General features: G+C 45.4%; 1 protein-coding gene across 2 annotated transcripts; it reads right to left on the minus strand.

The window, feature by feature from the left end:
- Window positions 1-232: 232 nt before the first annotated feature.
- On the minus strand, window positions 233-27,356 carry Nrt (Neurotactin). 2 transcript variants are annotated; one of them, XM_064683849.1, is made up of 3 exons: window positions 27,187-27,356; window positions 2,859-3,499; window positions 233-2,790 (listed from the first exon to the last, which is right to left on the minus strand). In XM_064683849.1, exons 2-3 carry the CDS (start codon window positions 3,436-3,438, stop codon window positions 857-859), a joined length of 2,514 nt encoding a protein of 837 aa, XP_064539919.1. In that variant the 5' UTR covers window positions 3,439-3,499; window positions 27,187-27,356; the 3' UTR covers window positions 233-856. The 2 variants fall into 2 exon arrangements, with proteins under 2 accessions (XP_064539919.1, XP_064539918.1); XM_064683848.1 differs by lacking the exon at window positions 27,187-27,356 and adding an exon at window positions 11,576-11,890.
- Window positions 27,357-27,875: the final 519 nt, after the last annotated feature.

Here is a 27,875-nt window from a genome sequence, read left to right on the forward strand (position 1 = left end):
CTGGCATGGATTCCAAATGAATTTCAAACTAAATCAATTCAACTCTATATAGTACATAATGTCTATGTAAATTGTAGCCCCACGGGACAGTCTCAAATGTTAAACACACATATATTTCTTTTATTTTGTTTGTTTTTTATTTTTTTATGCATTCTCCTGCTCTGGCCTTACTAAATCTAAATTGTTTGATTTTTTATTTTTGTAATATCGAGTCTTGTCTATAGAGCCCCAGTTCTATGTAAAATTGTATCAAAAAAGATCGTTGGTCAAAGGTTTTTTTGTTTTTTTTTTAAACGCTCCAGCTATATATGGTATATATATATAATTAGTATATAGATTTTGTGAAAACGTGTGTGTGTGTTTGTTGGATAGTTGAAAGACGCCAAATTTGGTCTATACTTTTCAAGTATATGTTCAAATATATTTTGTTGTGTTTTATTCGTGTGTGTGTTTGAGTGTGTTTTTAAGATTAAAGAATACATTATCATAGATATATGTACGTATGTTTATGTTTATGTTTATGTTTAGTAGAGACATACTTAGATGCATTTGCTGCTGTGGAGTTAGGCTTTATATTAAAAGAACTTACAACTTAAATAATTGTCGAGAACTAAATGTACATTCGTATATAAACACTAGATTCACTTAGGCTAAACTAAACTCATAATCAAATCGGAAAAGTAGACAGTCTATGGAGCGCAATAAGCTCTATAGAGAAGAGGAGACAGAAGGGGGAGGGGGGATAGCAAGGATAAACGAACTTTTAAAGGACAGTTAATAAACCGCCGAACATTGTCATAGTATGGGGAGAGTAGGAGTAGGAAAGGAGCTGGGTTGGTTGAAGGGTTCCGGGTTCTTAATCGACGCGCGCATAGCGCGGCACAATATCCTTGCTGATCCAGTAGTTGCAGTGCTCGTGATCCTCCTGTGCCTGCGCATCCTGGCCCACAATGATGACGCGGCGACGCGTGTCAAAGGACTGCACCGTGCCGTGGGAGACATAGTAGTAGAAGAGCTGCTGCATCGCCGAGACGAAGCGTCGCTGCTCCACGGTGTGCGGCTCGTAGCGGCCCAGTATGGCCTGCACGTCGGCATCCACGGTGGCCAGCTGATCGTCGCCCTCGCCCTGGGTGACCACATAGAAGGGCACGGTCGGCTGGAGGCGGGCATTCGTTAGCAGCGGGCAGACGGTGCGTATGTCCGTGATGATGGCCACAAGGGCGGCATAGCTGGTGGCATTGTAGCGCTGGATGATCTCATCGGTTAGCCCGAGCGCGCCCAGCTGTGAGTTTTGCAGATATGAGCGCACCTCCTCGGCGGTCCAGTTGGCGTGCAGTTCGCGCAGCTTCAGTGTGTGCGCCTCGTGGGCGGTGGCGCCCATGACAAGGCGTGGCTGATGCAGCTGGCTGGCCGTGGGCACCTGCTTCCAGGACTCGGACGGATGCTGATACAGTATGTCGCCATCCAGCACCAGCCACTCGTGACGATTGGCATTGCTCAGCTCCTCGGCCTGGGGTACCGTGGCGGGGAATTGGAACCAGGTATCAGGCGTGGCGGCCCACAACTTCTCGCTGGACGCCGCACGCAAGCACTCCGCATCCTGGCAGTCAAGCGTGACCATGAGCTGTTGATTCAAACGCTCCGACTCCTGCAGCGGTTTGCCCGGATAAATGGCCGACGCAGACGAGGCCCAGGCGCGCGTATACAGGCCCTCCAGCTTGGCGGAGCTGACCAGCGCCGAGACAAGCGTGGCGCCGGCACGATGACCCAGCAGTGTGACGGACTTGGGATCGCCGCCAAAGTGCACAATGTTCAGCTGAATCCACTTGAGCACGGCAATAATGTCGCTGAGCGCATAGTTGCCCGAGGTGCGCGGATGCGACTCCTTGGTGAGTGCGTCCAGTGCCAGGAAACCAAAGACGCCCAGCCTGAAGTTGGGACGCACAAAGATGACATCATGGGAACGCGAATAACGCGCCGACGGACGCAGAATGCTTGGCGAGGGACCGGCCAGGGATTCGGCACCAATGAGCACCACCACGGGCAGCAGATTCGTATAGCGCACATGTGGAGTAATCACATCCAAGTAGAGGCAATCCTCGTCGCCAATTGTGGTGCCATTGCCCAGGCGTTGCGTGCACACCGCACTGCCATTGTGCGTCTGCAGTGTACCGTTCCAGCAGTCGTCGATCTTGGAGATCAGCTGCGCCGGACGCCAGCGCAGATTGTCCAGCGGCGGCTTGGCATAGGGTATGCCACGGAAGGCGAATGCCCCGTCCTCTTTGACGCCTTCGACCATGCCGCAGCTGGTCACGGCCGAAATGTAGCGGCCCTCGCGCAACGGCGGCGAGGTCAGCGTCTCGTGGGTGAGCACATAGCCGATCACGGCGAGAAGCAGCATGAACAGCAGTATGCCGAACACGATGAGCGCATCGTCCACGCTGCACTTGTAGCCGCGCAGACGGCACCACACCGAGACGGGACGTTCGCGTTCCTCCTCCTCGGCGGCGAGTTTCTGCTCGGCGGCCAGCTTCTCGGACTTGAGCTCGCTCTTCAGCTCGTCGGCGCCGTTGCTCTTGAGCGGCGCACGATCGACGGTGTCCTGATCCTTAAGCGAATCATCGAGTGTCTCCATCGAGGCCAGGCCGGCCTTGCCCAGGCCCATTTCCACATCATCGCCGCCCCGCTTCTTGGGCATAATGTTGGCAATGGGCAGCTTGATGGCATTGAGCAAGCCACGTTTTGGCGGCGGATCTGCGTCCTCGCCGGGCGCCGCCTCAGCTGTGGCTTCTATACATAGAGGTAAAGAATGGATGTTAGCTACCGAGTCTCTTTGCAGTGCTGTGTCAACAACTTACCCGACTTGGCATCTGCATCGCCGTTGGTCAGCGGCTTCTTTTGCTGATCCTTGTCTGCCGCGGGCTTGCGCGCGAAGAGGCTGCGCAGACGCTGGCCGAGACCGGCGCGTGGCTTCTGCTCCTCCTTGCTGGCATCGCCGTTGGCCTCTTTTTCCTCCGCCAGCTCCTTGTCCTTTTCGAGCAGCTCGCCCTCGGCACCGTCGCCCTCCGCCTTGGGCTTGTTCTTCATGAAGTAGCCGGGCAGCTTCAGTCCGCCGATGGGTATCTTCTTGGGCTTCACCTCGCGCTCCTCCTTGCTGACCTTCTTCTCGTCGGCAGCACCGTTCGGCTTGTTGCCATTCTCCGTCGGTATGTCAATGATCTCCTCGCCATTGCCGCCGGCTGGTTTCTCGATGGGATCTGCCTGCGGCAACGTCGGCGACTTCTTGCCCCCGTTCGGCGAGGCTGGCTTCGAGGTCTGTGGACTGGCTGTTTTCTCTTTCGATTCGTCCTTCTTGCCGTCCAGCATCTTGTCCGTCTCCTTGGGCTCCTCCGCTGTCGCTTCAGTCTGTGGGGTGTCCTTCTCCACGATCTCGCCCATCGTGAAGTGTTTGCTGTCTGTTGAGTCGCTGCGTCTAACTTTAGAGAACTCTATGTGAATTCTGGAAATTTAAGATCAGCAGAAAACTGGCGTTAGTTACTGTGACAGCTGATGGAAATCCTCTCCAGCTGCTAACCTGGACTAAGTGGGTTAACTAGGTTAAACTTTGGCTACAGTTGTTGCGTGTACTTCTATCTAGTTGCTAGGCAGCTAAGGATCTAGGATCTATCACGATCGCGTGCTGTTTTGCTTCTAGCTGCCGCTGCGTCCGGCGCTTGACTTTTATACGACGGCCAAGGGAAATCCGGACGCAGCTGAGCTGCCAAATGAGCCCAGGCCAAATGTCAATGCTGCCGGCTGCGCAAGTCCTTTGTCTTGCGTCGTCTACCTGGACTACCCAAAGGACTACCTGGAAAAGCATCTCAGGTAAGCGTGGAAATTCGCTTGCATGTCCTGGCTGCCGCATGGCATTTTCGGGGCGGGAAGACCGCAAATTTATTAAGCAGCCAGCTGCGCACATTACACTCAGCCAGACAGGCAGCCAGGCAGCTCCCTCCCCGGGCCCTAAACTATAGATACGTGCGCTTTGACGCATTTCACACATTTCCATAAGAAAAACGCAGTCGTCTTTTAATTAGCGGAAAACTTCGAGCGCAACGTTTGCCGAGCCAGGACATGTCCCGAAACTGGGCCTCGAATCATTAAGGTTGACGCCGCCGGCTACGAAAATTCCAGCAATTATTGCGACAGTAGCACGTCCCGGCTTTGAATTTGGCTAATTGACCGCAGTCCAGGCGACAGAAGTCATGAGAAAGTCCTTGCAAAAAACGTGCAGTTAAAGAAGTTGAATTTTTAAGTGAATGTCGTAATGGAGAATTCTGTGAACTGCTTAAAAAGGGATTAGCTGTGGGATAAGGCGTCTTTGTGAGAATATAATTACGAAATTTTTGATTTAATTTATATTCATTTCTTTTGCTTAGACTTTTCTACATAGAACTAGCCTGGCATACGATCTGCAAACCTTGATCAGAGACTTTTACTAAAGTTAAAATAACAAAAAGAAGTTTTGTCGGTTCTGTTTCTGCCCTCTGCAAACAAGTTCTATATAGTTCTTCCCGCCGATCTTTTACTTTATAAATTTAATTTTATTTATATTATTTTTTTCATTTCTACATACGACTAGCCTGGCATAAAACCTGATCAGAGAGTTTTATTGAAGCTAAAATAACAAAAAGGAGTTTTATCAGTTTTGTTTCCGTCCTCTGCAAACAAGTTCTATATAATTCTTCCCGCTGATCTTTCACTTTACAGCATTTTCTGAAGCTTTCCCAACTTTCTAGTTAGTCTGTCATTTTTTCTGTACTACTTCAACAGTATTTGGATGCGTTTCTTTTTGATAAGACGAGTATGTCAGTCGTTATCTGCTGAAAAGTGTCATCGAGTTGGTGGCACACTAAGACACAGCCAGACTCTCGGAAGAAGCCTCAGCAAATACGAAAAACAATCCTTAACATGTGCACTTTCAGAGTCGACGCTACAGAAAACGATGCCGGGTCATGACCCGCCCCTGCGCGTGCATGTAAATCAAACGAAATTCCATTAAAATGTGAACTTAAAGTTCAAATTGTTGCGTGACATAATCTGTGGACATTATCATTATCATTATCACAGCGACGGCGACTGTTTGGTCAACTGCATGGAAATTGTGCAGCGTGGTGGCAAGCGTGAGGGAAAACTCGACAGAATGGAAAATCAACACAAATGAGAATCGAATAGAACGCAGCGAATGTTGCGTATCGAAAGTGAACAGAAAAAAAAAAGTGTCACAAGAAGCGAACAAATCCAATTGAAGCGGATTTCACGGCATTAGGCAACGGGTGGGGTGGAGCAGGGGGGGCGGGGAAAGGGAGAGGGAGTGTAGGAGGCCGCGCTGTCTGTCAGTCTGCAGACTCGTTAACAGAAACAGGTCAAAGTAATTACGACGCGCTTCAAGCTACGCACAGCAAAAGTGTCTGTATCTTTCGCTGCAAAAGTATCTGTATCTTTCGCTTAAACTGTAGCTGCATCTGTAGCCGTGTCTGTGCAGCATCTTTATTGCAATTGCAAAAAAGCTGTTGATAAATTCCAAACACTCATCATTGTTAATTAGCTGAGAAATGTGTTGAAAGCCTTTGACCAGCCGCAGACAAAGTGGCCAAAGTTGACGCGCCCAACACGTCACGCATCTCCCCCGCTTAATATCCGAGCTAGATGATATCCGACTGTCTACATATGTGTATATAGTATATATATATAAGTAGCATGTGGCATATGTATCGGGCGTCTATAATTTGTCTTGCCTCATAAATTAAATCACAATTCGAAACTTGCGTTTGACATGCGATTCCCTTTTCCTGTACTATTTTTCGGTTGGTTTTTTTTTGGTAGTTTTTCTTTAGTTTTTAGTGCCCCGAAAATTGCCGTTAAAACATAAATGTTTTGTGCCCGCAAACATTGTTTTTTTGGGCGTAGGCACAGTGGGGCTAGACTTATGGATCCGGTAGCAGAAATTTCAACATTACATTGCAGAAACAAAAACTATTGAAAATGTATCATACAAATTTAATGATTTATTTAAATAAATCATAATATATAAATATATGGGGGCGAAGACTTTGGGCAAAGGTTAAAAACCCGAGCCACAAAGTCAGCAACAAAAGCGACACTCATGTCCTTTGTTGAAGACCGACCATACGTGGTGAGAAACCACATCCTGCACGAGGTGCCCCTGCTTTAGACTGAATATGGCGGATCTAGAGAGGAGAACTCGAAAAAACTCGCTATTTACAGGTGCTACGTAAACCGTCGTCCAACACTGGTCTGCAAATAACTGGCTCCACCCGCTGTAGAAGTGCCTGAACAGGAGCTTTTCTCGTGTGATCCACATGTCTATCAACGTTTAGGAGGAACCATGACGAACCAATGCGACAACAGTCAAGCCAGTGTTGATCAGTACGAAACAGCAACAACCCTCCTTTTTAGACAAGTGCTGCCTAGCTGCAGCCCACTGTGCGACGCTAAAAAGCATGCATCATAAAAACAAACCACACATAAAACAAATCCCACCCCTACAAAAAAAGGAAAAGAAAAAACAAAGAAACCACTAAAAACGAGCAACAACTAACCTCGCATTAGCCGGGGAGCAGTCGACTTTAATCAGCAAATAAATTTGGACTATCTTTAACATGTCCGAGAAACACTTTGAAACGCATAAAAATGCAATTGTTGTGCACGCCCAGGAGTGCGGCCGGTACAGTGGGAACTCTGGCAACTGGCGACTGTTGATTTAACTGCCGACAAAGGCGCAACCTGTGAGTGCTGAGCCCTGAACCCTGGTGCTGTACCGTTAGAGCCAGCCAGGCATGAAATATAATTCAAGTAGGAAATGACAGCAGATTGCATGGGCCGGCAAGGGAGAGACAGAGACAGTGACGGGGCGGGGCGGGGACGGGGGCGGTGGCAGTTAGATTGAAAGCAATCCATTTGTTGTTTGTTATTGTTATGATTAGTGTTGACTAACACACGCAGAAGTGAGCCGAAGTAAGGCTGCCGCCAACTCCCACCGCCAGATGGCGTGCCATGTGCGTGTTGACACGCAGTAAATTTTTGGAGAGGGTTGTCTCGCCGCGGGAGACAGGTAAACAGCGAAAAAAAGAAGGAGACAAGTCGGGTGTAGTCGACTAGACAATACTCTGTTCAAAGTGAGCAGTTGAAAAGATACTTGTTTTTTGGCTTGGTGACTTCTAAACTGTAAGCCCAAAAGCAGATGTTTTTCAACTGTGAATCGAGGAAATTGTTTTTATTTATTTATTGAATGGCCTGCAAAAAGAATAGGGTTTTGGTGGGTGTGGCTGATTATATATAGATAAATATATCTCCCTCCATAACTTTGGTATATAATACTTTCCCCTGGTAAGCGAATCCTATATACCCCTTTGTACTTAGTGTACAGGGTAGCGCGATAAAAATGTAAACATGCAGCGGCGAGCTTGTCCTGTTGTGGGCGTCTTCATGGACAATTAAACAGGATATTAGAAAACAACAACTTCAGGACACACGCGGACGACTGTGCCATTAAAAAACATGATTGTGATCGAATTTCAAGCGCAGTAAATAAACGCAGCTACCCCCCAGATATTTATAGTACACAAGTTTTGATTATATACGAGGAAATGTGTCTAGACAGCGACGACAACAACTCGAACAACAACAATTATTGTGGCAGGAACTGCAAATGCAATTAACACGCGGCGGCGGGCACAAATTTCCGAGGCGCCGTGGGTGGAAATTTGCAAGGTGGCAAATTTAGGCGCCAGTTGGCCAACTGAAAATTGCAGCCGCACCACCGCAAGCACCTGGAGCACCACCAGCCCCAGCAGCAGCAGCAGCAGCAGCCGCAACTCCACCTCAAAGCAATCAGCGGCACATTCAACAACCTGCGGCAATACAATTTTCAATTTGCAACTCATATTTCAAAATGTTAGCGCGCGCGCGCGCCTCTAACGAAGTCAATTTGTCATCCGGACACCGACAAGCGGCTCCAATGAAGGGCCTAACAGTCAGCCAGCCAAGATGCTCATATTGCCTAGAAAGGCATTCAAAAGGGTAGATTCGTTTTGAGGGTAAGTGTGTAACACGCAGAGGAAAGCATCTTCGCAAGAGGTATACAGGTATGTAAGTTCATAATCAGATCAATATACTCCTATACCATAATAAATCATAGAATCGATAAATATCGATAAACATCGATTTTGGGATACGGTTATTCGAACAAAACTCGATAGTTATAAGAGCTAGATACACAAAACTTGACATACAGCTTCTAGTTTAGTATATACTGATTAAACATAATTCACTTTTTGGATATATTTTCCTGATTTCCCAAGTGTTCCCTAGTTTTTAAATGTATAGCCTTGTGCTTTGGTATATACACGATTTTGTATAATTTCCTGATAATTTCATAAAGATCAAACTAGAAGCACCGCAGTTACTCAGGAATACATTTCCCCCCCAAACTGAGGGCCTGAGGTACAGTCTGAGTTCATAAAGAAGGAAGCGCAGGGTATCTCCTAGTCGGTCACTCCCGCCTAGAGCCATCTTACTTGCTTTGGCTAACGAGCGTCGGCTACAGCTTCCACAGAGTTCAAGTACAAATGCCCGGGCGCTTTTGTTGTTATGTGTATCTGTGAGATACAATTTATTAAACGGTCCGCCCGCTCGAAATTAACTTTTAATAGCCCATCAGCGGCTGTTACCTGTTGTTGTTCTTCTTCTTATTGTTAATTTCATGGCGATTTATCAAACATGCAAAGAAGAGGAAGCAGCAGTCGTAACCATTTGCCAATTGTTTGTTTGATTTCAAAGTTCATTTGCCTGCACGTGTCGCTGGACAGGATGTGTCAGGATATGCCGCCCAGCCAAGCGTGAAATGTGAAACAAATATAACTCAAACTTAAAACCAACAAACGACGCCAGAAGCCAAGCCTGGGACTCGTTTGATAGATGCCAATCTCCTGGGGCAAAGCAGACGCAGAGCTCGCGAAGGGCTGAATTTCTCAAAGGATACGCAAAAGCGGGGCGCCTTTTCGCAGGGGAATTCAAAAAAAAAACTTCCATTTTGATGAATATTTAAGCGTGCTCACGGGACAATCAAAAAGAAAACGTGTTACTCGGAGTTTAACGTGAGAAAATACCCTGTACTTGCAAAGGGTTTTTTGTTTAACAAAAGATCTTGAAGTTTTACAATAGATTAGTCAAAACTAGCAGAGGCAAAAGATCTTAAGGTTTTTACTTAAGTATCGCTGGAGATATATACATATTTATATATAAAGGAATATTTCATGATAAGGCAAAGATCTTAAGGTTTTTCTATATGATGTTATATGGGCCCAGTTCTTTTTTCAGTTCTCGTTTGCATTTTTATATCATCATTAAAAAGTGTTCTAATATTTCATTATTATTTATATAATTATATCAAAATTACGAAGAAATCACTTTCACAGGGTATCTGTTAGTTGAGCATGCTTTAGTTTCAGAAACTATTGTAATGCTCTGAGCAAATGTTTCGCTTCTTTCTTATCTAAAAAAACGGATCAATGTAAGATTTTATTGCGCATTTCGAAAAAACAAGATAACCTTTCAGATTTCCAAGTATCCCTCCGTCTCCCTCTTTCTCGCTCTCTCTCTCTCTGTCTCTCTCTCTGTCTCTCTCACTCTGTCCCCTCGCTTGCTGGCCGCTCTCAAGGATGCGTTAGTTGTGTTTTATGAGCCAGCGATAAGGCAAAGATTGGGCTAGTCAGATAAGAAGCAGAGCTGAAGAGCACCACAGGATACTCAAAATGGAAGTTTATGAGTTGTGTACGTGTGTGTGAGTGTGTGCGTGTATGCATACGTGTGTGTTGTCTGGTTTTTGAGTTAGGAGCCCTTGGAAGCAACGTGTATTCTTTATTGCTGACTGTTTACTTTGTGTGTCAACAGTTGGACACTGAAATTTATGAGTTGTTCCAATGGCTGCCTCATTAGTCAGTGTCAATAGCCGAGTCGGAGTCGAAGTCGGAGTTGGAGTCGGAATCGGAGTCGAGTGGAGAGTCGAGAGATCGGCGGGCAGTTGGATGGGGGATCGTTGAGGGATTTACAGCGCCGGAAAAGTCAATTGAAATGAAACATTTGACCATGAACCCGTGAAAAGCAGCAATTGGAGTTGAGCAGGGGGCGGAGGAGGGGGTGGGCTCCACAACTGTTGAGCATTTTGTTTATCTAACATTGGAAAGTGTTGAAAATGTTGTTTAGTTTTCCACACACACTCCCCCCCCTCCCCAACTACCCTTCCCCAACTAAAGACTCTAATTATTGTTTACATTTGAAGTGAAAGCCGTGCCGCCCGAAAAGCACACACAAAACATTTTACCCGGCCACGCCCACTCGCCGCCCACGCCCATGACATAAGAAAATTTCAATTGAATCTGAAGCAATTTCTTTCTCCCTTTTCTGTTTTTCTGATTACGCAGTGAAAATGTGAAAACCTGACGAATAGGAAAACTAATAGCGGCTTTTGTCTTTGAAAGCTGGCAAAACAATTGGGGGCTGGGAAAATAGAGCTGAGGGGGGAGGGGAGGGGAGAGGGGGGTGGTTAGTGGAGCTCCCTACTGGAACAGTCGCGGCCCAATAAATCTTGAACGCATGCAAATGCAAATGTTGCGTCTTCAGCTTTGTTTTCCCCTCGAGCTGTCAGGTTTTTTCTTAGCTTTGATTTTGTTGGCTTTCCATGTGCAGGCGGCAGCTTTTTTGTTTTCTCAAATGATTCCCGGAAGTCATTTGGGCGCCCTTTTTCATTGTTTTTGTTGTTGTTGTTGTTGTTGGAGCACAGCTGCCCGGAATTTGCCTGCGCCGTAGTTTTCTTAATTGCCAGCGCCTATTAATTTATTATTGAATTATTGTCGAATCGCAGGGCTTTAAGCTCAAGACGTCTCCTCTGGGGATTTATTTTGCTGGCTTGCATATTAATTGGGGCCCGCGCAGCTATTTATGGGCTATTTCTGGGCCAGCCTATTTTTATGGAAGCTATTGTAAATTATATTGGGACGCGATGGTTGGACATATTTCAATGACATTTGTGGGCTTAGCGCGTTATGTTTATGAAATTTTCAAAGGATTTTCCAAGCATTTTCACAGCTGTGATAGATGGGCTGCTAATGGAAATGTTACCGAGCCGAGCCGGAGCAAAGGGAGGGAGCGAGAAAATTGTTGTGCGGGGAGAGAATAATGACACGAGCTATTAGCTTGGAGGTGCCTACGGATATATGAAGGGGTGCTGGGCATATTTATGGTTTTCCAAATTGGAGTTAAGATAAAAGATTTTTTAATTGAAAAAGAAAGATGTTTAGATTTATCTATGGATATAGAGAGATATAGACTAGGGGAAGGTATTAGGGGCTTACAACTTTGATTTATTCTAAAGTTTAATTCAAATTTGAAAAAATGCACAAGGTATAAAATTTTTTACGCATTCATTTTAAATGAAAAACAATCTATTTATATTGTGCGACTGCCAAAAAGATAAATTTAATTCTAGTATTAAGTTTATATTTTGATTTCTTACTTGTTTCGCTTTATGCAAATTTGTTGTTATGGCAAAATATGGCAAGTGGAAATAATCCGAATGTGCAGCATACAGCGAGCATGTATACGAATCCTGCAGGACACTTAGGTGTGTATACAACGCGCACAGATTTCTTCTTGTGGTTCGGCAAAACAAAAAATGCAACCAATTTTGTTGTTTGCGTTTTTCAACATGCGCACAAAATACTCTTGAAAATTCTCTTTTTTTTTGCACTGGTATTTGGCAAATAGGATTATTAAAAGATATCCTTCACAAAGCCGGTCGTAGTTTTTCTTTGTTTATTTTACTTCTTTTTTTTTTTGAGTGGGGAAATGGAAAGAGCTGGCAAAGTGCGCGTCGCGTGCGCGTTACTGTATCAAGCGAAACCGAAAGCGTGCGGCGTCTAGCAGAGCGTTGCTCAAACTGGCGGCCAGCGCAAACGGACGCTGCAAATGGCAGCACAAATGAGAGTTACAGCCAAACTGGAAGTAAGCGCTCTCTCGCGCGCCAGCTCTCTCTCGCTGTTGTTGGCGCTCGCTCACTGGAAGGCAAGGCAGAACAAAACATAAACCGCCGGCATAGGGGTTGTCCATAGGATGAAACAGCGCAGAGCGCTCTGCTCACTGTCTCCTTCCCGCTCCCTCTCTCTCTCTCTCTCTCTCTCTCACGCGCGCTCGCACTCACACTCCTTCTCTGCGCTCTGTTGCAGGGATTGTGCATAGCCCGTTGCGAGCAGCGACAACAAGAACAACAACAACTGCGGCACATGGCGACGGCTTCGTTGAGGTTTTCTTCTTCATTTCTCTTTTTTGTTTTTTCTTTCTTTCTGTGTTGTACAGTAATTGCAAAATACAATGTGTATGTGCGCTCTGCTACTACTACTGTGAAGTGCGGGGCTGAGGGGCAACCGGTTGGCAGTTCATTGGGATTCCGTTTGAGATTCACCTCTAATGGCACAAGTGTTGAGTGTTGCCTACGTCGATGAGGACGGAGGATGAGGCGCAATTTGTGTTCAGGAAAAACATCTGTCGGGCAAAAATCACGCAATTGATGCGTCATAACAACTATCCCCCCACCCCCCATGCTGTTTAACCCCTTTTGTTATTTTTTGATCGGAGGCTACCCCCGAGAAAAATAACTTTTATTTGTTATTCCTTTTTGTCCTTGTTGTTGTCGCTGCTCCTGCTGCTGCTTTGCCATTTTTCATGTCAACTTTTCCACATTGAAAATTCTGATGCGTAACGAAAGTGATGCCAAGCAGCGAGGAGAGCAGAGAGAGAAGCGGGCGCTTAAACTGTTTGGGAATTTTAGCAATGTAGCTTGCAAGTAAAATTAAATCTAAAAGTGTGAGACTAAAGAGAATAATTCGTGGTACTGAGGCGTCTACCGTTGCACCCGTCAGCCCACATGTGGACATTTTTCACGCCCAGCTCCTGGCGCACATAGGGGTTTCCCCAAGCTGAATTAAATGTGGACAGCGTGTAGCTACTGAAGCAATTAATTTGAAAATTGTTAGCTGCCAGCTGCGCCACTATCTTCCACAAATGTTGGGCCCTAAAAAGTGGAAATGAAATGCGTATTGAGTTACCCAAATCGACAGCATGACGTATGCCTGTCACGTTGCTGGGACAGATCCTCAATGGGATCGAGGAAACCCGCCAAATGACGCGACGGGGGCGTGCCCAGCTGGGCCTGCCGAAAGGAAGCGCAATTTGAGGCAACTGTAGGAGCACATGTGGCACGTTGTTGCTGTTGTTGTTCTTGTTGTTGTTGTCATGTGGGTTGTGTGGGTAATTAACAAGTTCATGTTTAATTTAAATGTGGATCAACTCGCGTGGGTAACAGGAAGTGCCATAAGACTCTCTGTCTTATAGGTATTCCTATGGCAATGGAAATTCCCCCTCCCCCCTCTTCTGCTTGCAACTCGTAATTTAAGCCACAATTTGTCAGGGGATTGTCTGCCCCTTTTATAGAGTACACTGCCAAAAAAAAATAAAACCCGAAAGCCGCTTTACGTTTAAGCTCAATTATATGGCTTTTTTGTGTGTCCCTGTCTCCGTCTCTGTCTGGGTCTGCGACTCCCACCCGGTCGTAAGTGATTCCTGGGCTCGCGTGGGTAACAAGTAGGCCATAAAAAATGCGCAGCTACAAATGCGTTAAATTCAAAGCATAAAAACTTTTGGCACAGCATTTTGTGAATTTGCGAAACATCATAAAAAACTTTCAACAACGTCCTGCGGTTGCGGTAGTTTTATGTGCCACACCAGCCCCACCCAGCCAACCCACTTGACAACCACAATTTACTGTATTATTTAGAAACTTGGACAGGGACATGGACATGAGCTGGGGCTGCATGTGGACACGTTGAACATGGCACAGCAAGTGGTGTCATAGTTCTTAGGCTGGAAGTTTCGTGTTTGCCTGCGCGCCAGATAAAACATGAGACCCATTTGAAGTGTGCCTCAGAGTGGAGGTTAAGCACCTCCAGACATGGCGTGGATTCCAGTTAAAGGGTGAAAAGCAAAAGGTAAAAGGGATACATTAAATGGCTGCCACTGCGGAGCACAATTATCTATTCCATAAGGAGTCATGAGAAGGAAAACAATTGTTAATCAATAGTTTAGCTGTTCCTAAGTAGTCCGGACTACCTTACACGAGTCAAGGGTCAATCCAAGCAGGCAGCATTTGTGTTCTTAGGGTTCATTGTCTGGCCAAAGATTGAGTATCTGACAGATACACATGCAAGTACTTGCAACAATATCAAGAGTCACACAAAGGAGATGCATCTCGAGAGCTGAGGAAATGATGCTCGTGCTTGGTTCTCGCTCTCGGATCGGGCAAAGAGACAACAACGGGCGCGACAAAGACCATTAAAAGTTACTTAAAATTGTACAACAATTGATGTTGCACACACACACACACAGATAAACACACACACACACACATGTGTGTGCTCAAGTGAGTGGAAAGAATCGGAGAAAACAGGCAGACAATAGAGCATGCAACAACTGCGAGCAGTTACCTCTAGGACGGAGTCGCCTCTCCAAAGTGCGAAAGCAACTTGACAACGGTTAATAATTGACAATCCGTTGCAGCTGCAGTTCTGGACATGCTGATGGGGCTTCGGCTCCGGCTGGGGCTGGATCTGGGGCAGGGGCAGATGCAGTACACTCGAACAACACCCACTTGGGGCCCTCGGAGGGAAAGCTGTACGCGGCGGGCGCAGCTTCAATTGAGGCAGCGCCAGATTAACAGACACACACACACAAAATTGAGGCAAGTTGCTGTTGCAAGTTACTGCGTCAGGGGTTCGGCCTGACATTGACATGCAGCATGCAGGCAACATCTACTCACGACTGAGGATGCAGTTTTTCTGCGTGTGGGCGGCAGATACATTTGCTTCCTCTCTCTCTCTCTCTCTCTACATAATATGGAGCTTGCCGCAATTTGAATGCGTGAATTGTATCTGAGAGATGCGAGCGCCAAGATGTTGGCTTTAATGCGACATAATTGATGCACAAAGCGCGTCCTATTCAGGTTTCATTATGCATGCGCTCGATTCAACACTGATTTGATTAACAAACTGTGCGTGTGTGTGTGTGCGTGTATCTTTTGGATACAAATAGTGCCTGGGAACTATACAGATACACGAGCAGCTACAGTTATAGATACAGCTACAGATACAATTACTTTCGTTTGCATTACAACAACAGCTGCTGCCCTTTTATCGATTTTCGCTGCTGCAGTCTAACGCCTCTTACTGCAGATACTTTTTGTATTTATCTCGGTGCGCGTGTGTGTATCTGTATCTGTGTGGGCGGCAATTCTGTTTTCAAGGAAGCCCTTCAAAGTTTTGTTTGCTTTATTTTCAGCATGACATCGGGCCAACGACAATTATCCGCTTAACGTGTTCGGGCCAGTGCAGCAATGGGCAAAGTATCTTTAAGATACAATTGAGTCACACGTTACTGGGCGACCGAACGGCTGGCCGACTGACTGACTGCCTGACATAATTAAGCGCTTTCGCCGGCCGCCGCATCAATTCAACCAACTGACACGGCGCGGAAAACACATTTTCCAATTTAATGGACGTCGGCTAGAAACAATTGGTTTTTCATCAAGATACAAAGATACTGTGTTGGGGCAGCTCTAATGAAGTTGCCGTCGTTGCCGCGACTGCAGATGATGATGATGATGCAGCGTAAACTAAATTAAGAGCCACGAGGCAGACAGAAGTATCTGACGGATTGTCGTTGAGCCGACAGCTGAGCAAGAGGGACAGCCATAAAAACGATAAATAATTACGAAAAGGCAAACCCACACAGAGAACTTTGCCAGCAAAAAAAGAGAGATACTTTTGTATCTGACAGTTACTCGAGTCGCCTGCAGATACTATTTGTATCTTTTGCAGCTGTATTGGACATTTTGCACTTGACAATGTGCCGGAAATCGATTTCTGATTGAGCCTCTCCACACCAACCGCCAGCTGCAAAAGATACAAAAGTATCTTTTAGGTTGCCTAGCTCAAATGCTGCACATGCTTCAATTGCCGCGCTTGAAAATGATGGTTCCTCATATTACTGCAGCCCCCAAGTGCTGAGGCATGAGCTGGCGGCGGCTCCTTCGCGGACTTCTGCCCGGGTGGTCGCGTTTAATTAAATTGCCAAATGATCGCCTGCGTGGGTGGCTCAGCCTGATATGCGGCGGCTGCCTGGACTGATATTTAGTTTTCATTATGCTTTTCATTAAAACAAAAACGTATCTTTGAGCGGATGTACAGCATTGACTTATCAGCGTAATGGCCAACAGAACCGTTCCAATAAGTGGCCCAATGGCCGCATTCAAATGCTAATTTCGCCAACACACACGTGCAGCTATATGTATATACTCCACCTATAGACCAGCTCTCGCATCCCGTTCCCAGCGCCCAGCTCAGGTTGTGAATGTCATTAGCGCGTTGTCGCCTCGGGGTCTGGCTCGAGCTGTAGCTGGAGCTGGGAGTCGTTGCCGCTGAAGCGTGCGAGAAAAACTAACAAAATGCTTGTTGTTATTGCTGCTGTTGCCCTGCACTTCGTTAGCACTTTTCGGATTGGGGGAACACATCCGTAAGTGGACGCTTGATGACCGGAAACGACGCCAGCTAAGTTACCTGTGCCGACTGTCAAGCGACGACACCTGAAACAATGCCCAAAGAGCGAGGAGGAGGAGGAACAGAAGGAAGAGGAGGAGAAGAAGCGCATATACCCTATGAGCGGCAGTTAATGTTGGGCATTGGCCCCGCCGCTTTTGGCTTGTCTTGGCGGAATTGATTGCCTCTTGGCGGCTCTGGGGCAGCAGCAACTCCCACACAGAGCGGACGCGCGCAAATCGAATGTGGATGCAGCTGCATCGAAAATCGTTGCAATTCAAGCGCAAAGCTGTCCAAAGTCAACAAGCAAATTGAAGCAGTTGCAACTGGAACAGGGCAACACGGCGGCAACAACAACAAATGGGCCAGCAACATGCAATTTCCAAATCGCAGATGCAGCGACAACAACAGCGTTTAAAAATAGCTGCATGTCACCAGCAACTGCAACAACAACGACGACAACAACAATAACAACTGCAACTGCAACTGCATCGATGTGGCAATGAAGCAGAAAGCGAGCTGCAAGGCAAAAAAAAAAATACAAAAAACACTCTCATCATGCCCTCAAAATGCGCAGGAGAAACAATACGGCTTTGAGTCAGCAAGATACCATTAATGCCCTACAATATGTGATGTTCGACATAGAAAATATATAAAAAACGTATTCAAGCCAAAGAGCATATGAAACCAAGCGCAAAAGTGTAACGTTTTAGGGATTGTGGAAGTTGTTATAATTGACAAATATTCCTAAAAGAATTAAAGGCCGTCAGGCCCTAGAAACCCGCTTCGAGAAATGTGAACAGAAATAGAATAGAATTAGTCTAACTATAGAATCAACAATAATAATAATAATGATAATAATAATAACAATAATAATGATAATGACAATGACAATGACAATGACAATGACAATGACAATGACAATGACAATGACAATGACAATGACAATGACAATGACAATGACAATGACAATGACAATGACAATGACAATGACAATGACAATGACAATGACAATGACAATGACAATGACAATGACAATGACAATGACAATGACAATGACAATGACAATGACAATGACAATGACAATGACAATGACAATGACAATGACAATGACAATGACAATGACAATGACAATGACAATGACAATGACAATGACAATGACAATGACAATGACAATGACAATGACAATGACAATGACATTGGCAATGGCAATAACAATGACAATGATAATGATAATGATAATGATAATGATAATGATTATAATACGAATATAATAATAATAATAATAATAATAATAATAATAATAATAATAATAATAATAATAATAATAATAATAATAATAAAATAAAGCAGCCACGACTCCACAACTCTGCTCTACAATTAAACAAATTTTAATAATAACAAATGAACTGAAGTGAGCAACACATGTATTTGGATAGCGCACAAAGAACTTTACTACTAAGCCCAGTTACCCAGCTGCATTTCATTACAAGTCCCACAAAAAAACGAATAGAAGAAAGGCTGAGTGTCCAACTGTTGGTGTGCATCGGCATAGCCCAGTTTAGGTACCGCCCAAGGTGCTCGGCTTGGGCCGATCGTGACGTTGCGATGGCTTTGATAATGCGCCCACCAATTGGCCCAACGGATGGCAGCTCCGCTGTTGCATATTTTGCGCTGTCAGAGGCTGACTCAGGCGAGTGACGATTAGAAAGGATGACAAAACAGTAACTGGCAGAGGGCAGGAGCGCGGGCGGGGAGGGGGCGGTGGCGGGGAGAGCATGAGACAAGGAACAAGGCATGTGCGTGATGCGCATGAGCGGCGCGTCATTGCGCCTTAAATGGGAGCAGGGCGGCGACAGAGCCAGCAGCTCTTGACGTGCGCCCCACTCGTTGATGAAGCACTGCAGCGGCAGGCGACACACAAAGGGGGGAGGGAATAAGAGGGCGGGCGGGTGGTTGGGGGAAGGGAGCACGGCTTGGCAGTGCAGCGGATGCAGCACATTGCAATTTTTAGACATTTCTCATTGTTTTGTGGCATTTTTTTGTGCGAATGCGCAGCGATGCGTTTATTAAAAGGCAGCGGCAACAAAAAGAGGGCGAAAGAGAGAGAGAGAGGGGAGAGGGAGAGAGCGAGACAGAGAGAGAGAGAGGCAGCTAGCAATTGCTGTTGGGGGTGCTCTATGGGAAGGCAACGGCAGCAGGTCCAAGTCCAGATTGTTTCCCAGCTAAAATTGTCATTGCCTTTTTTGGCCCAGGCGCATTTTAATCGCGCACTGAAAATCAAAGGCGAAAAGTGGCCAACAACAACAACAACAACAGCAGCAGCAACAACAACAACAATAACAATGAGTGCAACTGCTGCAGCAGCAGCAGCGACCTCAGTTGAAATTTCGAGGACTATAACTCTTTGGGGTCTCCCATTTGACGTTGCCTTTTGTGAATTATTGAAATTGCGCTGCTCCAGCAGCGATTGATCTGCCAGCAGCAGCAGCCATAGCAGCAGACAAACCTGGATGCCAGTCCAGGTTCAGGTCCAAGTCCAAATGTGAGCCTGCAAGCAATCAATCAATCAGCGAAATAGCCAAGATAACAGTTCGAGTACGAGTACGAGTACGAGGCACTCAACCCAGTTGTCTCTGCGGCTACCGTTTAAAGAGAGTACAGGAATTCCATGTCGGGTCATGCATCCAGCACGATTTATGACCAGAGCTCCGTGTGCCCGGATCTGGTCACGAACTGGGCGGCAAATGCGCTGGCGTCTCAATAATGCAGCATTATGTTTTTATGTACATATACAAGTTTTTCTGTTTTCTATATGACATGCATCTGACATGCTTAAGATATGGAAATTGTATAAATGGATGTGATACAGCTTGGATTTTTGGTAGCTGATGCTATTTAAGTACGTTATCCGTAAACAAGCCACCGAAATCCAAGAAGCCAGTTTGCAAGCCCAACCGGATTGTTGTTATTGCTGCCAATACGCAAGAATTTTGCGCTGACTAAAAATAACATTTAATTTTTTGTTGTTGTTATTCTTGATTTCCCCCCTCTCTCTCTCTCTCTCAAAGGAATTCTGGGGAATTGAAATAAAAACAAAATAAAGCGCGTGAGGATGTGGAAAAAAAAAACAACCAAGCCGAGCAACATAGCAACAGAAAATTGGGGGAGCCAACACGAAAGAGTTCCTCATTTAATTGGCAGCCGGAAAGCCAAAGCCAAAGAGAGCAAAAGAAATACGAAAAAGAAATCTGGGAAATGGAATGAACTGGGACTGGGACAGGTTATGATTTGACAACTGGCCGAAACGTCATTTAATTTGCCCGGGGAATGTCAAGTGCCAGTGCTGGGAAATGGTTAAAAAAAAAAAACGAGCACGATATGACAATAAAATGGCCAATTATGACAAATTTTCAAATGAATGTTAATGTCCAGAGGGGGAGCGGAAAGCCGCTCAACGTCATCATTAGCACCCGAAAATGTCAAGAGGCATGTCAAGCCGAACCACTTCAGCTCCGCTCCAGCTCCTGCCTCTCCATCTCCAGTTCCAGCTCCAGCTCCTAATGTGGGCATTTTGTCACACGCTGCTGCTGCTGCTGGAGCTGCTCCCCCCACAGGTTCCACTTGACGTGGCCTCGGTCTATACTTTGCCAGTTTTAATGATGCTTAATTGCAAGCGCTTGAGCGGGAGTTCAGCTCTGCTCCAACTCTGCCCCCCCCCCCCCTCCTCCTCCGTTACCCAAAGAAAAAACCAATCTCAGCGAAGCATTTAGCCTACATTGAAGTAAATTTCAAGTTCAGATTGTGGGTCAGCTGGAAGTCAATTTGCCTCGATCCTGGCATTATCAGCAATTACCCGGCCAAACAGTTTTCACGACTTTTTCCATGTAGCCAAATACCCCCTCTATAACCCGCCCATCCCCGCGCTGCCCACAAGTGGAACAAATTTATTTTGCCCGTACCGAAACGAACATTAACAATTTTTCTAGCGACTAATCTTTGCATCTGCCTGGCTGCGGCTCCAGCTAATGCTTTTGGCTGCCAGTTGCCAGTTGGCGGTGGGGCTCATAATTCACCCACCAATAACCGACGGTCATGTTCAGGGGCGAAATCTGATCGCGCCGCATTGGCCGGGACTTTCCATTAGGATAAATTGCTTGAAAAAATTGCACATGCTAAAATGGGCAATGTATAAAAATGTCAAAGATCGCATCGCAGTGGGGTGGCGCGTGGGGAACGGGGGGGGACACTGGCGACTGTGGGCCAGATTAATGATCGTGCGGAACGCCGTGAGGATTATTACTGCGCTTCAGTTAGGTAGCCCACTCTAATGACGTCATTATGAGCAAGCACAGCACGTGCTCGGCCCGGCCCGGCTCGGCCTGCATGTGGCAAGTGGCAAGTGGCAAGTGGCGGGTGCCTGCTGCCGCCCAGGCAAAATTTTTTGTAAAAATTCAAATTTAAATTCAAATTTCTCAGCCATTGAGTGGAGGGGGTGTCAGATTTCATGAATATGCAAATTAGAGTCAGGCTATGAAAAACCATCATGATATATGGTCTGGAGTCGCAGCAGGGAAACCGAGTGCATGAATTGTAAATAAATTTATTGCGTACGCAGATTTTGTTGTGTACTTTATTTGCATACCCTGTAAAATGGGGCAACAGGCTGTGCTTACAGCTCGATCGTTAAAGAAAGATTCGAAATATGCTCTGAGAATTGGGTTTATTGGCATAAATATAACTTTAATCTTTTTTATTTTTTATATTCATTTTTAAGTTAATATATAACTATTTTTGAATCATATTTTTATAGCTCAAACACAAAGAAGATATAATCTATACAGCCAAAAGTTAAGGATTGGGCAATTTTCCGTTTCCACACGTCTTTTGGAAGAAGATAAATATCTGTCTGATATAAAAAAGGATACCTGTAAGTATATATACTTGTAACTAGGGTACTTTCTAGTTCATCAAAGTCAGCTCTAACAATTTTACGTGATTTCTCTTACAGAACTTTACGTTATATGATGCGTTCATGCGCAACAAGAAGAAGAGCTGCTTACATATAAAACGAGAGCTGGCAAAATATGAATTATGTAAAGCGTGCCGGCCGCACAATGTGGCGTGGGTTCTATTTAGAATGGAGAAGGCCGAAGGAAAATTTGTTAATTTGTGGCAAGACGAAATTTGCAAGGATGATGAAAGGAACGGCCCGGACGTAGATACACACTTCCCCGGGCAATTGATAAAGAGACTTTGTGGGCTTTCAAATGACAGCTAAACAAATCTCAGAGCTGGGGGACTTTGAACTTTGAGTGCGTCATTACAGTCAGGTCCAGTCCCAGGCGCAGCTTGTGATTAACTGGAAGCACAGGATTAAAACATTTGGGATGCCTGCACAGTTCTCTTCACGTGGAAAATGGATGATTTCCAGAACGTGTAATTGCACTGGCCATGGTCAGATGCCCGAGGAGTTGGCATCTGGTATTTGGTATTTGGTATTTCAATTATAACATTCGCTGCGATATGCCTCTAATTGATTGACTGAACCAAGCTGATGGCGGAGGTGCTGATAATATTTATACCACGTCCAGGCCCAACGAGCTATTTAATTGCATTTTCCACAACAACAACTACAACAACAAAGACGACGAACTGCAACTGCAACTTGCAACTTGCAACTGCAGCAATAACAATGGAGCAGTCGGGCTGCATTTCCACGCTTTAATGTTGCAGGCCGTGCACGTTTCCAGCCAGGCCATTACATAAACCATAAGCACCATCAGCAAGCAGCAGTCATAGACCAGTCCCAGTTCCAATCTCAGCCACGTCCCCGGTCCGTTGCCCATCTTAGGCGGCGTTCTGTGAGCCGAAAGCGAGGCGCTGCGCTTGTTTATGCCACTTCGGGGCCATTTTCACAGTTTGCTTTTCTTTTTATTTATTTTTTTTTTTTTGGTTTGGGGCACAAACTAAATTATCTGCGGGCAACGGTAAACGCGAGAGCACTTTAGCAATATCTTCTCCATTGGCAATTCCCTCAGCTCCGAACAAGTGCAACGTGGCACATTTTCAGTTCAGCGCTTACTCACGATTTTCACCCCAGGCGGGGGCGGAGGCTGCAACTGGGGCTGCCTCTAGGCCCAAATGTAAAAAACCCGCCAGGCAACTTTTTAATGCTGGATTATCCACGACAACAGCAACAACAAGAACTGCATCCATCAACTGGAGCACCCTTACTTTGCCTTCGTGGTTGTCAACAAACTTTCAACTAGGAAGCAAAGCAACTGGCGAAATAAAAAAGAAAGAAGAGCTTCACGCCGATGGCGAAATACCCTTGCCTCGAACTGACATAAGGGATTTGATATAAAAGTCCGATGTGGATAAGATTTTTGAAATTGTGTTAGATGAAAATTGAAATTTGCTTAGTTTATTCGAGATGTCGTGAAGAACAAAAAATTTAACTAAACTTTTGACCGATTGTAACTATATACTACATGATATATCAGTCAAATGTTAAAAAGATTTTGCTCGTGTCTTCAGAGCTTACTAAAGCTTGTAAGAGCTTAGTTTTGAGAAGTTATCTTTAGTTTATCATACAAAAACTCAATTTTCGACCAACCGCTCCTATGGCAACTATATGTTATAGTACTCGACTCCGATATATGTGCCGCCTGCAGCAAATAGACGCATCTATATTAAATTATACGAAAAATAGGCGACTTGTTTGCCTCAAAGCAGATAATGGGACAGATATAGACTCGGCTCTTGTTACTGATTATATATATATTTTATAATATTTAAGATATTTCCTTTCGTGAAAAGATACGAATGCCCCTTGTAAGGGTATACGAAAAGAAAACTAAAACGATGCGAATATCTCAACAGGCGGCGCCAGTTGAATGAACTCCGGGAGAGCGCTGAAGCTTCCAGCTGCAACGGTTGTGCCAGTGCTGAAAAATGGTTCACTTTTTGTGGTTATTGTTGTTGTTGTTGCGTTGTTGTTGTTGGTCTAGCCCACAGGTAATGATGTTGTTGCCAGCTCCCTGTGAAAGGAAGCGCAGACGTGCAAAACGAGGCCAGACACACGGGGAGCCACAACAGGCACCGAACAAAGCGGCAGCAGGAAACGGGCCACAATAGACAACATGGTGCAAGCAGAAGGCAGCAGGCAGCAGGAACTGTGCTGTGCCGCGTCTGCCTTAATCCACAATCAATAGAAGAAACAACGCTCAACAGAGCGCAAATAATATCCCAAGAAAGCTGCAGATTTGCGATCGGAATTGATAGAGACGTGTTTTGGGCTGCTGCTGCAGCTGGGGCAAGGCAGGAAAGGCACACAGTGCACTTGGGCACTTGGGGGCAGCATGAACCAGAATCTCAACACATGCCGCCGCCAAGTAGCAAAGCAGCAGTCAAGATCCAACATAGGAGCGCCCATTTGTAACTCAATGGCGTGTAAAATAGCTGCCGGGCACAACTGGACAGGCGAACGGATGGACGCATAAACAGTGTAGCAAAAGGCGCTCACTTTACGCTCTGACAGAGCTGAGCAATCGAATGTGATTTGCAAGCGATACAGTGACTGTGACAGTGTTGAAAAATGCTCCAGCTGTGATAGGTGCCGTTACCACGACTGTGATATGCATAGTCGTACAGTATTTAAAAACGTTCCAGCAATGTATTCAGCTTATAACCATTATACCGTTAATCTCTGGGGACTGTACTTTAATCTGATTTTTATAGTGTTGAGAAATGTTCAAGCTGCTTAGCATTCGCGCTGTATATCGATGCTTTGCCTGATTGATCAATAATCGATTTAGCTTTATGCTGTGACTCGAAGGTCCATCTCTGACGGCTGCTGATCTCAAGTGTGATCGAGTGGAGACTGACTGGCGCAGCAGCTGCTGTTCGATCTATGCATATGTGTATCTGCTGATGATGATGATTATGATGTACTTTGCTGTTGCAGTGTGCTAAAATTTAATAAGTGCAAAAATAATCGCTTGCCTTATGCAAGCTCCTAATGATTGTGCTTTGGCATTTTGTGATTGTTGTTGTTGTAGTTGCATTTGCCTTCCCGAGTTCAATGAACTGTTCTCGTTTCAGCTGTTGAGTGCAGCGTGTGTGTGTGTGTGTGTGTAATTCAAAGCGAAATTATAATGTTGCAAATTGGTGCTCTGCGACGAGAGCCACAACAACAAAAAATTACAAGAGCGCTCTAATTGCAAGTGGCCGACTAGGAGATTCCCTATACCTAACAACTAACCTGCCTTCTATATACATATACAATATTGAGTTATGCAAAAAGTTAAAGTATATGGAACTATTTATATATATTTTGGGGTCGGGTATACTATCTTCTGGCTGTTATACCCCTTAATACCCATTTTTAAGGTATGAAAAAGAAGCAACAAACTGAAACCAGTTAAAGTTAAAGCTACGTTCGCCCGAGCATTGCCCCCCTCGCTGCTGTCTTCTTCTAGCAGAGCGCGCGTAAAATAATTTTTTATGACACGAAGAGTTCTTGTCGCAGTTGTTGTTCTTGTCGCTGTTGCCGCATTTGTTGCTCTCGTAATTAAATAATGTTAAGTTGAGCTGAGGAGTTGACAAAGTGACACGCGAGCTGCGCTGGTCAATTTATGCGACAGTCGCGGGAACCCGGAGGCCAACCCGACACGATTATGAAGAGCTATAGTTGTGCATATGATAATGTGTTGAGTGTGTGTAAAAATAGTTAGCGACAATGCGACTGGGCGTCAAATTGAGTGCCATGCACTTGACATCCAGCCCAATTGGCTGGCTGCATCATTTGATTAGCCTGTGCGTGCAGCTCGCCAAGAGTTAAGAAGATGACACTTGGTTCAAGATCTGCCAGAGAACTCCTAATCGACTGTTTGTAGCTCATCATGCAATTGAGGCCCATTCAATTTGTGGTCTGTCTAGCAGCACAATTGAAATATCATCGAAAGCAAATTGGCTGCGCATTAGAAACGCATAAAACTTCATTAAGTTTGTCTTCTTTAATCTTTCAACAAGAAACAAGAAACAGCTCCCAACTGCAGCTAACAATTAACTTGCACCGCAGCTGATATCAGCCCAGAGATGCAGCCATAAGCTCGGGAGAGCGCAACAGCTGCGCCGCTTGAGTGCATCCACTTCCAACTGCAATGAATTGCAATGATAGAGGCAGGCAGCATAAAAAAAAACAACACAGGAAAAGAACATAACAAAAAACTAGAGGCAACAACAACAAAAACAACAACGAAAAAACACAATAAAATATTGTACAACAATGAGTCGGACGGACGCGTCTGTCTGTCCATTTTCCAGGTCTGTGTTGAAGTTTTCGCTCGTCAGCATTAGCCCAACTCCAACTCCAGCTCCGGCTTCGGCTCTGGCTGTGGGTCCACGTCCAGCTCCAGTGGGGGTTACCAAAGTGCGCATGAAATTTGATTCTCGGAAGAGTTCATTTCTTGCTTACCAGGAAAGTTGCCAGGTAATGAAATTTACTGCCAGCTATGCTGTAACTAACTTCATTAAATTACAAACAAACGCTACATAGTTGGGCTCATAACTGCGCTGCGCCGCGCCGTGCCCAGGGTTGCCAGGGTTTTGCAGGGGTTACCAAAGATCTAAAACAGCGCGCGCTGCTACGCGAGACCGCCCACTAAGACGACTAACGGCACTTTGGGGAGTTGTAACTTATGCAACAAAAAGTAGGGAGAAAAAAGTGCAACCCATTAGAGTGCAATAACATACAAAACATTCAATAATGGTCGAGCCGAATAAAAAAATGGGGCAGCCCAACTTGTAAATTTGATTTTGACAAACATTTTTCATTGCCAACTTTTTTGCTGTTGTTGTTTTGGAGACCCCAGCGAAGCGTATTGAGCTGTTATTGTCGTTGTCATTGGCATTGTCATTGCATCCCCGTGGGAGCAGCAGGCGGGCGCCCGAAATTGCCATAGCCTGATGAGCTCTACACATGTCGTTGGCCAAGCATTGTGGCCTTTCTTTTGGTCGGGAATAAAGCGCAAAATGTTTGCCTTTTGTTTTTGTTGCTGCTACGAGGATAATACATTCGATTTCTGGCGCTGCCATTCGCTTTAACTGCTGCCCATGGAAGCGTGAAGTAAGACAGAAGCCCTCGACTGGGGTGTGCACAATTGTTTGTTATCCCCACCCATTACCCAGCACTGCTGCCGTTCCTGGTTTTGCGCAGAAGCTGTGCGGGGGGAGGAAGATATTGGTATCGTCAGAGAGCTGGCAGTTTGCCTTTTGTTTGCCATTTCTATTGATGCAACAGCAGCCTTTACTGTGTATTGAATTTATGTAATTGCAAATGATTCGATTGATTTGGAGCTTTGATTAGGGGAATTCTTGCCATATATTTGATTCATGATCGTAGCCAAGCAAAGCATCGTTACTTGTAAATGCTGTCGACTAAAGCAATTGGAATCTAATTGGCTGCTTGTTGACATACCTGTGCTGCTCAACACTGATCCGCTTTCTTTCTATTCTCCTTTTTACACCAACACAAGCACACTAATGCACACAATCACATGCCGATTAGCATGCGCGAATATAAAATTTATTGATTTAAGCCCCGATGCTTATAAGAACAGCACCATGCGTATTATTTTCAACGAATTTCAATGCAAAACAATTCAGTTGCGCACTTGCCCCGCGTCGCGAAAAAACTGAACTTGCAGCGACGCCAACCACAAAACGAATAAAACGAAGACGCAAAAGAACAGGCGCAAAAAACGACAGGCACTGCGGGTGAGTGAGCGAGATGGCGAGAGAGTGAGCGCGCGTATGTGTGTGATACATGTGTTTGCGTGTGTGTGTGTGTTTGGCATGCAAATCGTTATTATCTCTTCTTCTTGATCGTACCAGTGTTGCATTGCTGCCAAACAAATGAATATACCGATTTTAAACAATTTAATGGGAATTGTGAAAAGTGCTCGCTGCAATAACAACATCAAGTCTGACCATGGCCAGTTTTTCAACCCTTTTTGTTGCTAAAAGTTTTCGCTGACCACGCAAATAGGGGAAACATTTGCGTTTGCGATTCTTGTTTGCATTTGCATGCGCTGAAAGGATTAGAAACCGGTTTGGCTGCCCACTGTTAGCCCATTCCGCTTGGCACACAAAACAGCTTAAACAGCG

This window comes from Drosophila montana, unplaced genomic scaffold (genome assembly GCF_035044405.1).
Source record: "Drosophila montana isolate Dmon_TW-CO22-7 unplaced genomic scaffold, ASM3504440v1 contig_2668_1, whole genome shotgun sequence".
Lineage (NCBI taxonomy): Eukaryota > Metazoa > Arthropoda > Insecta > Diptera > Drosophilidae > Drosophila > Drosophila montana.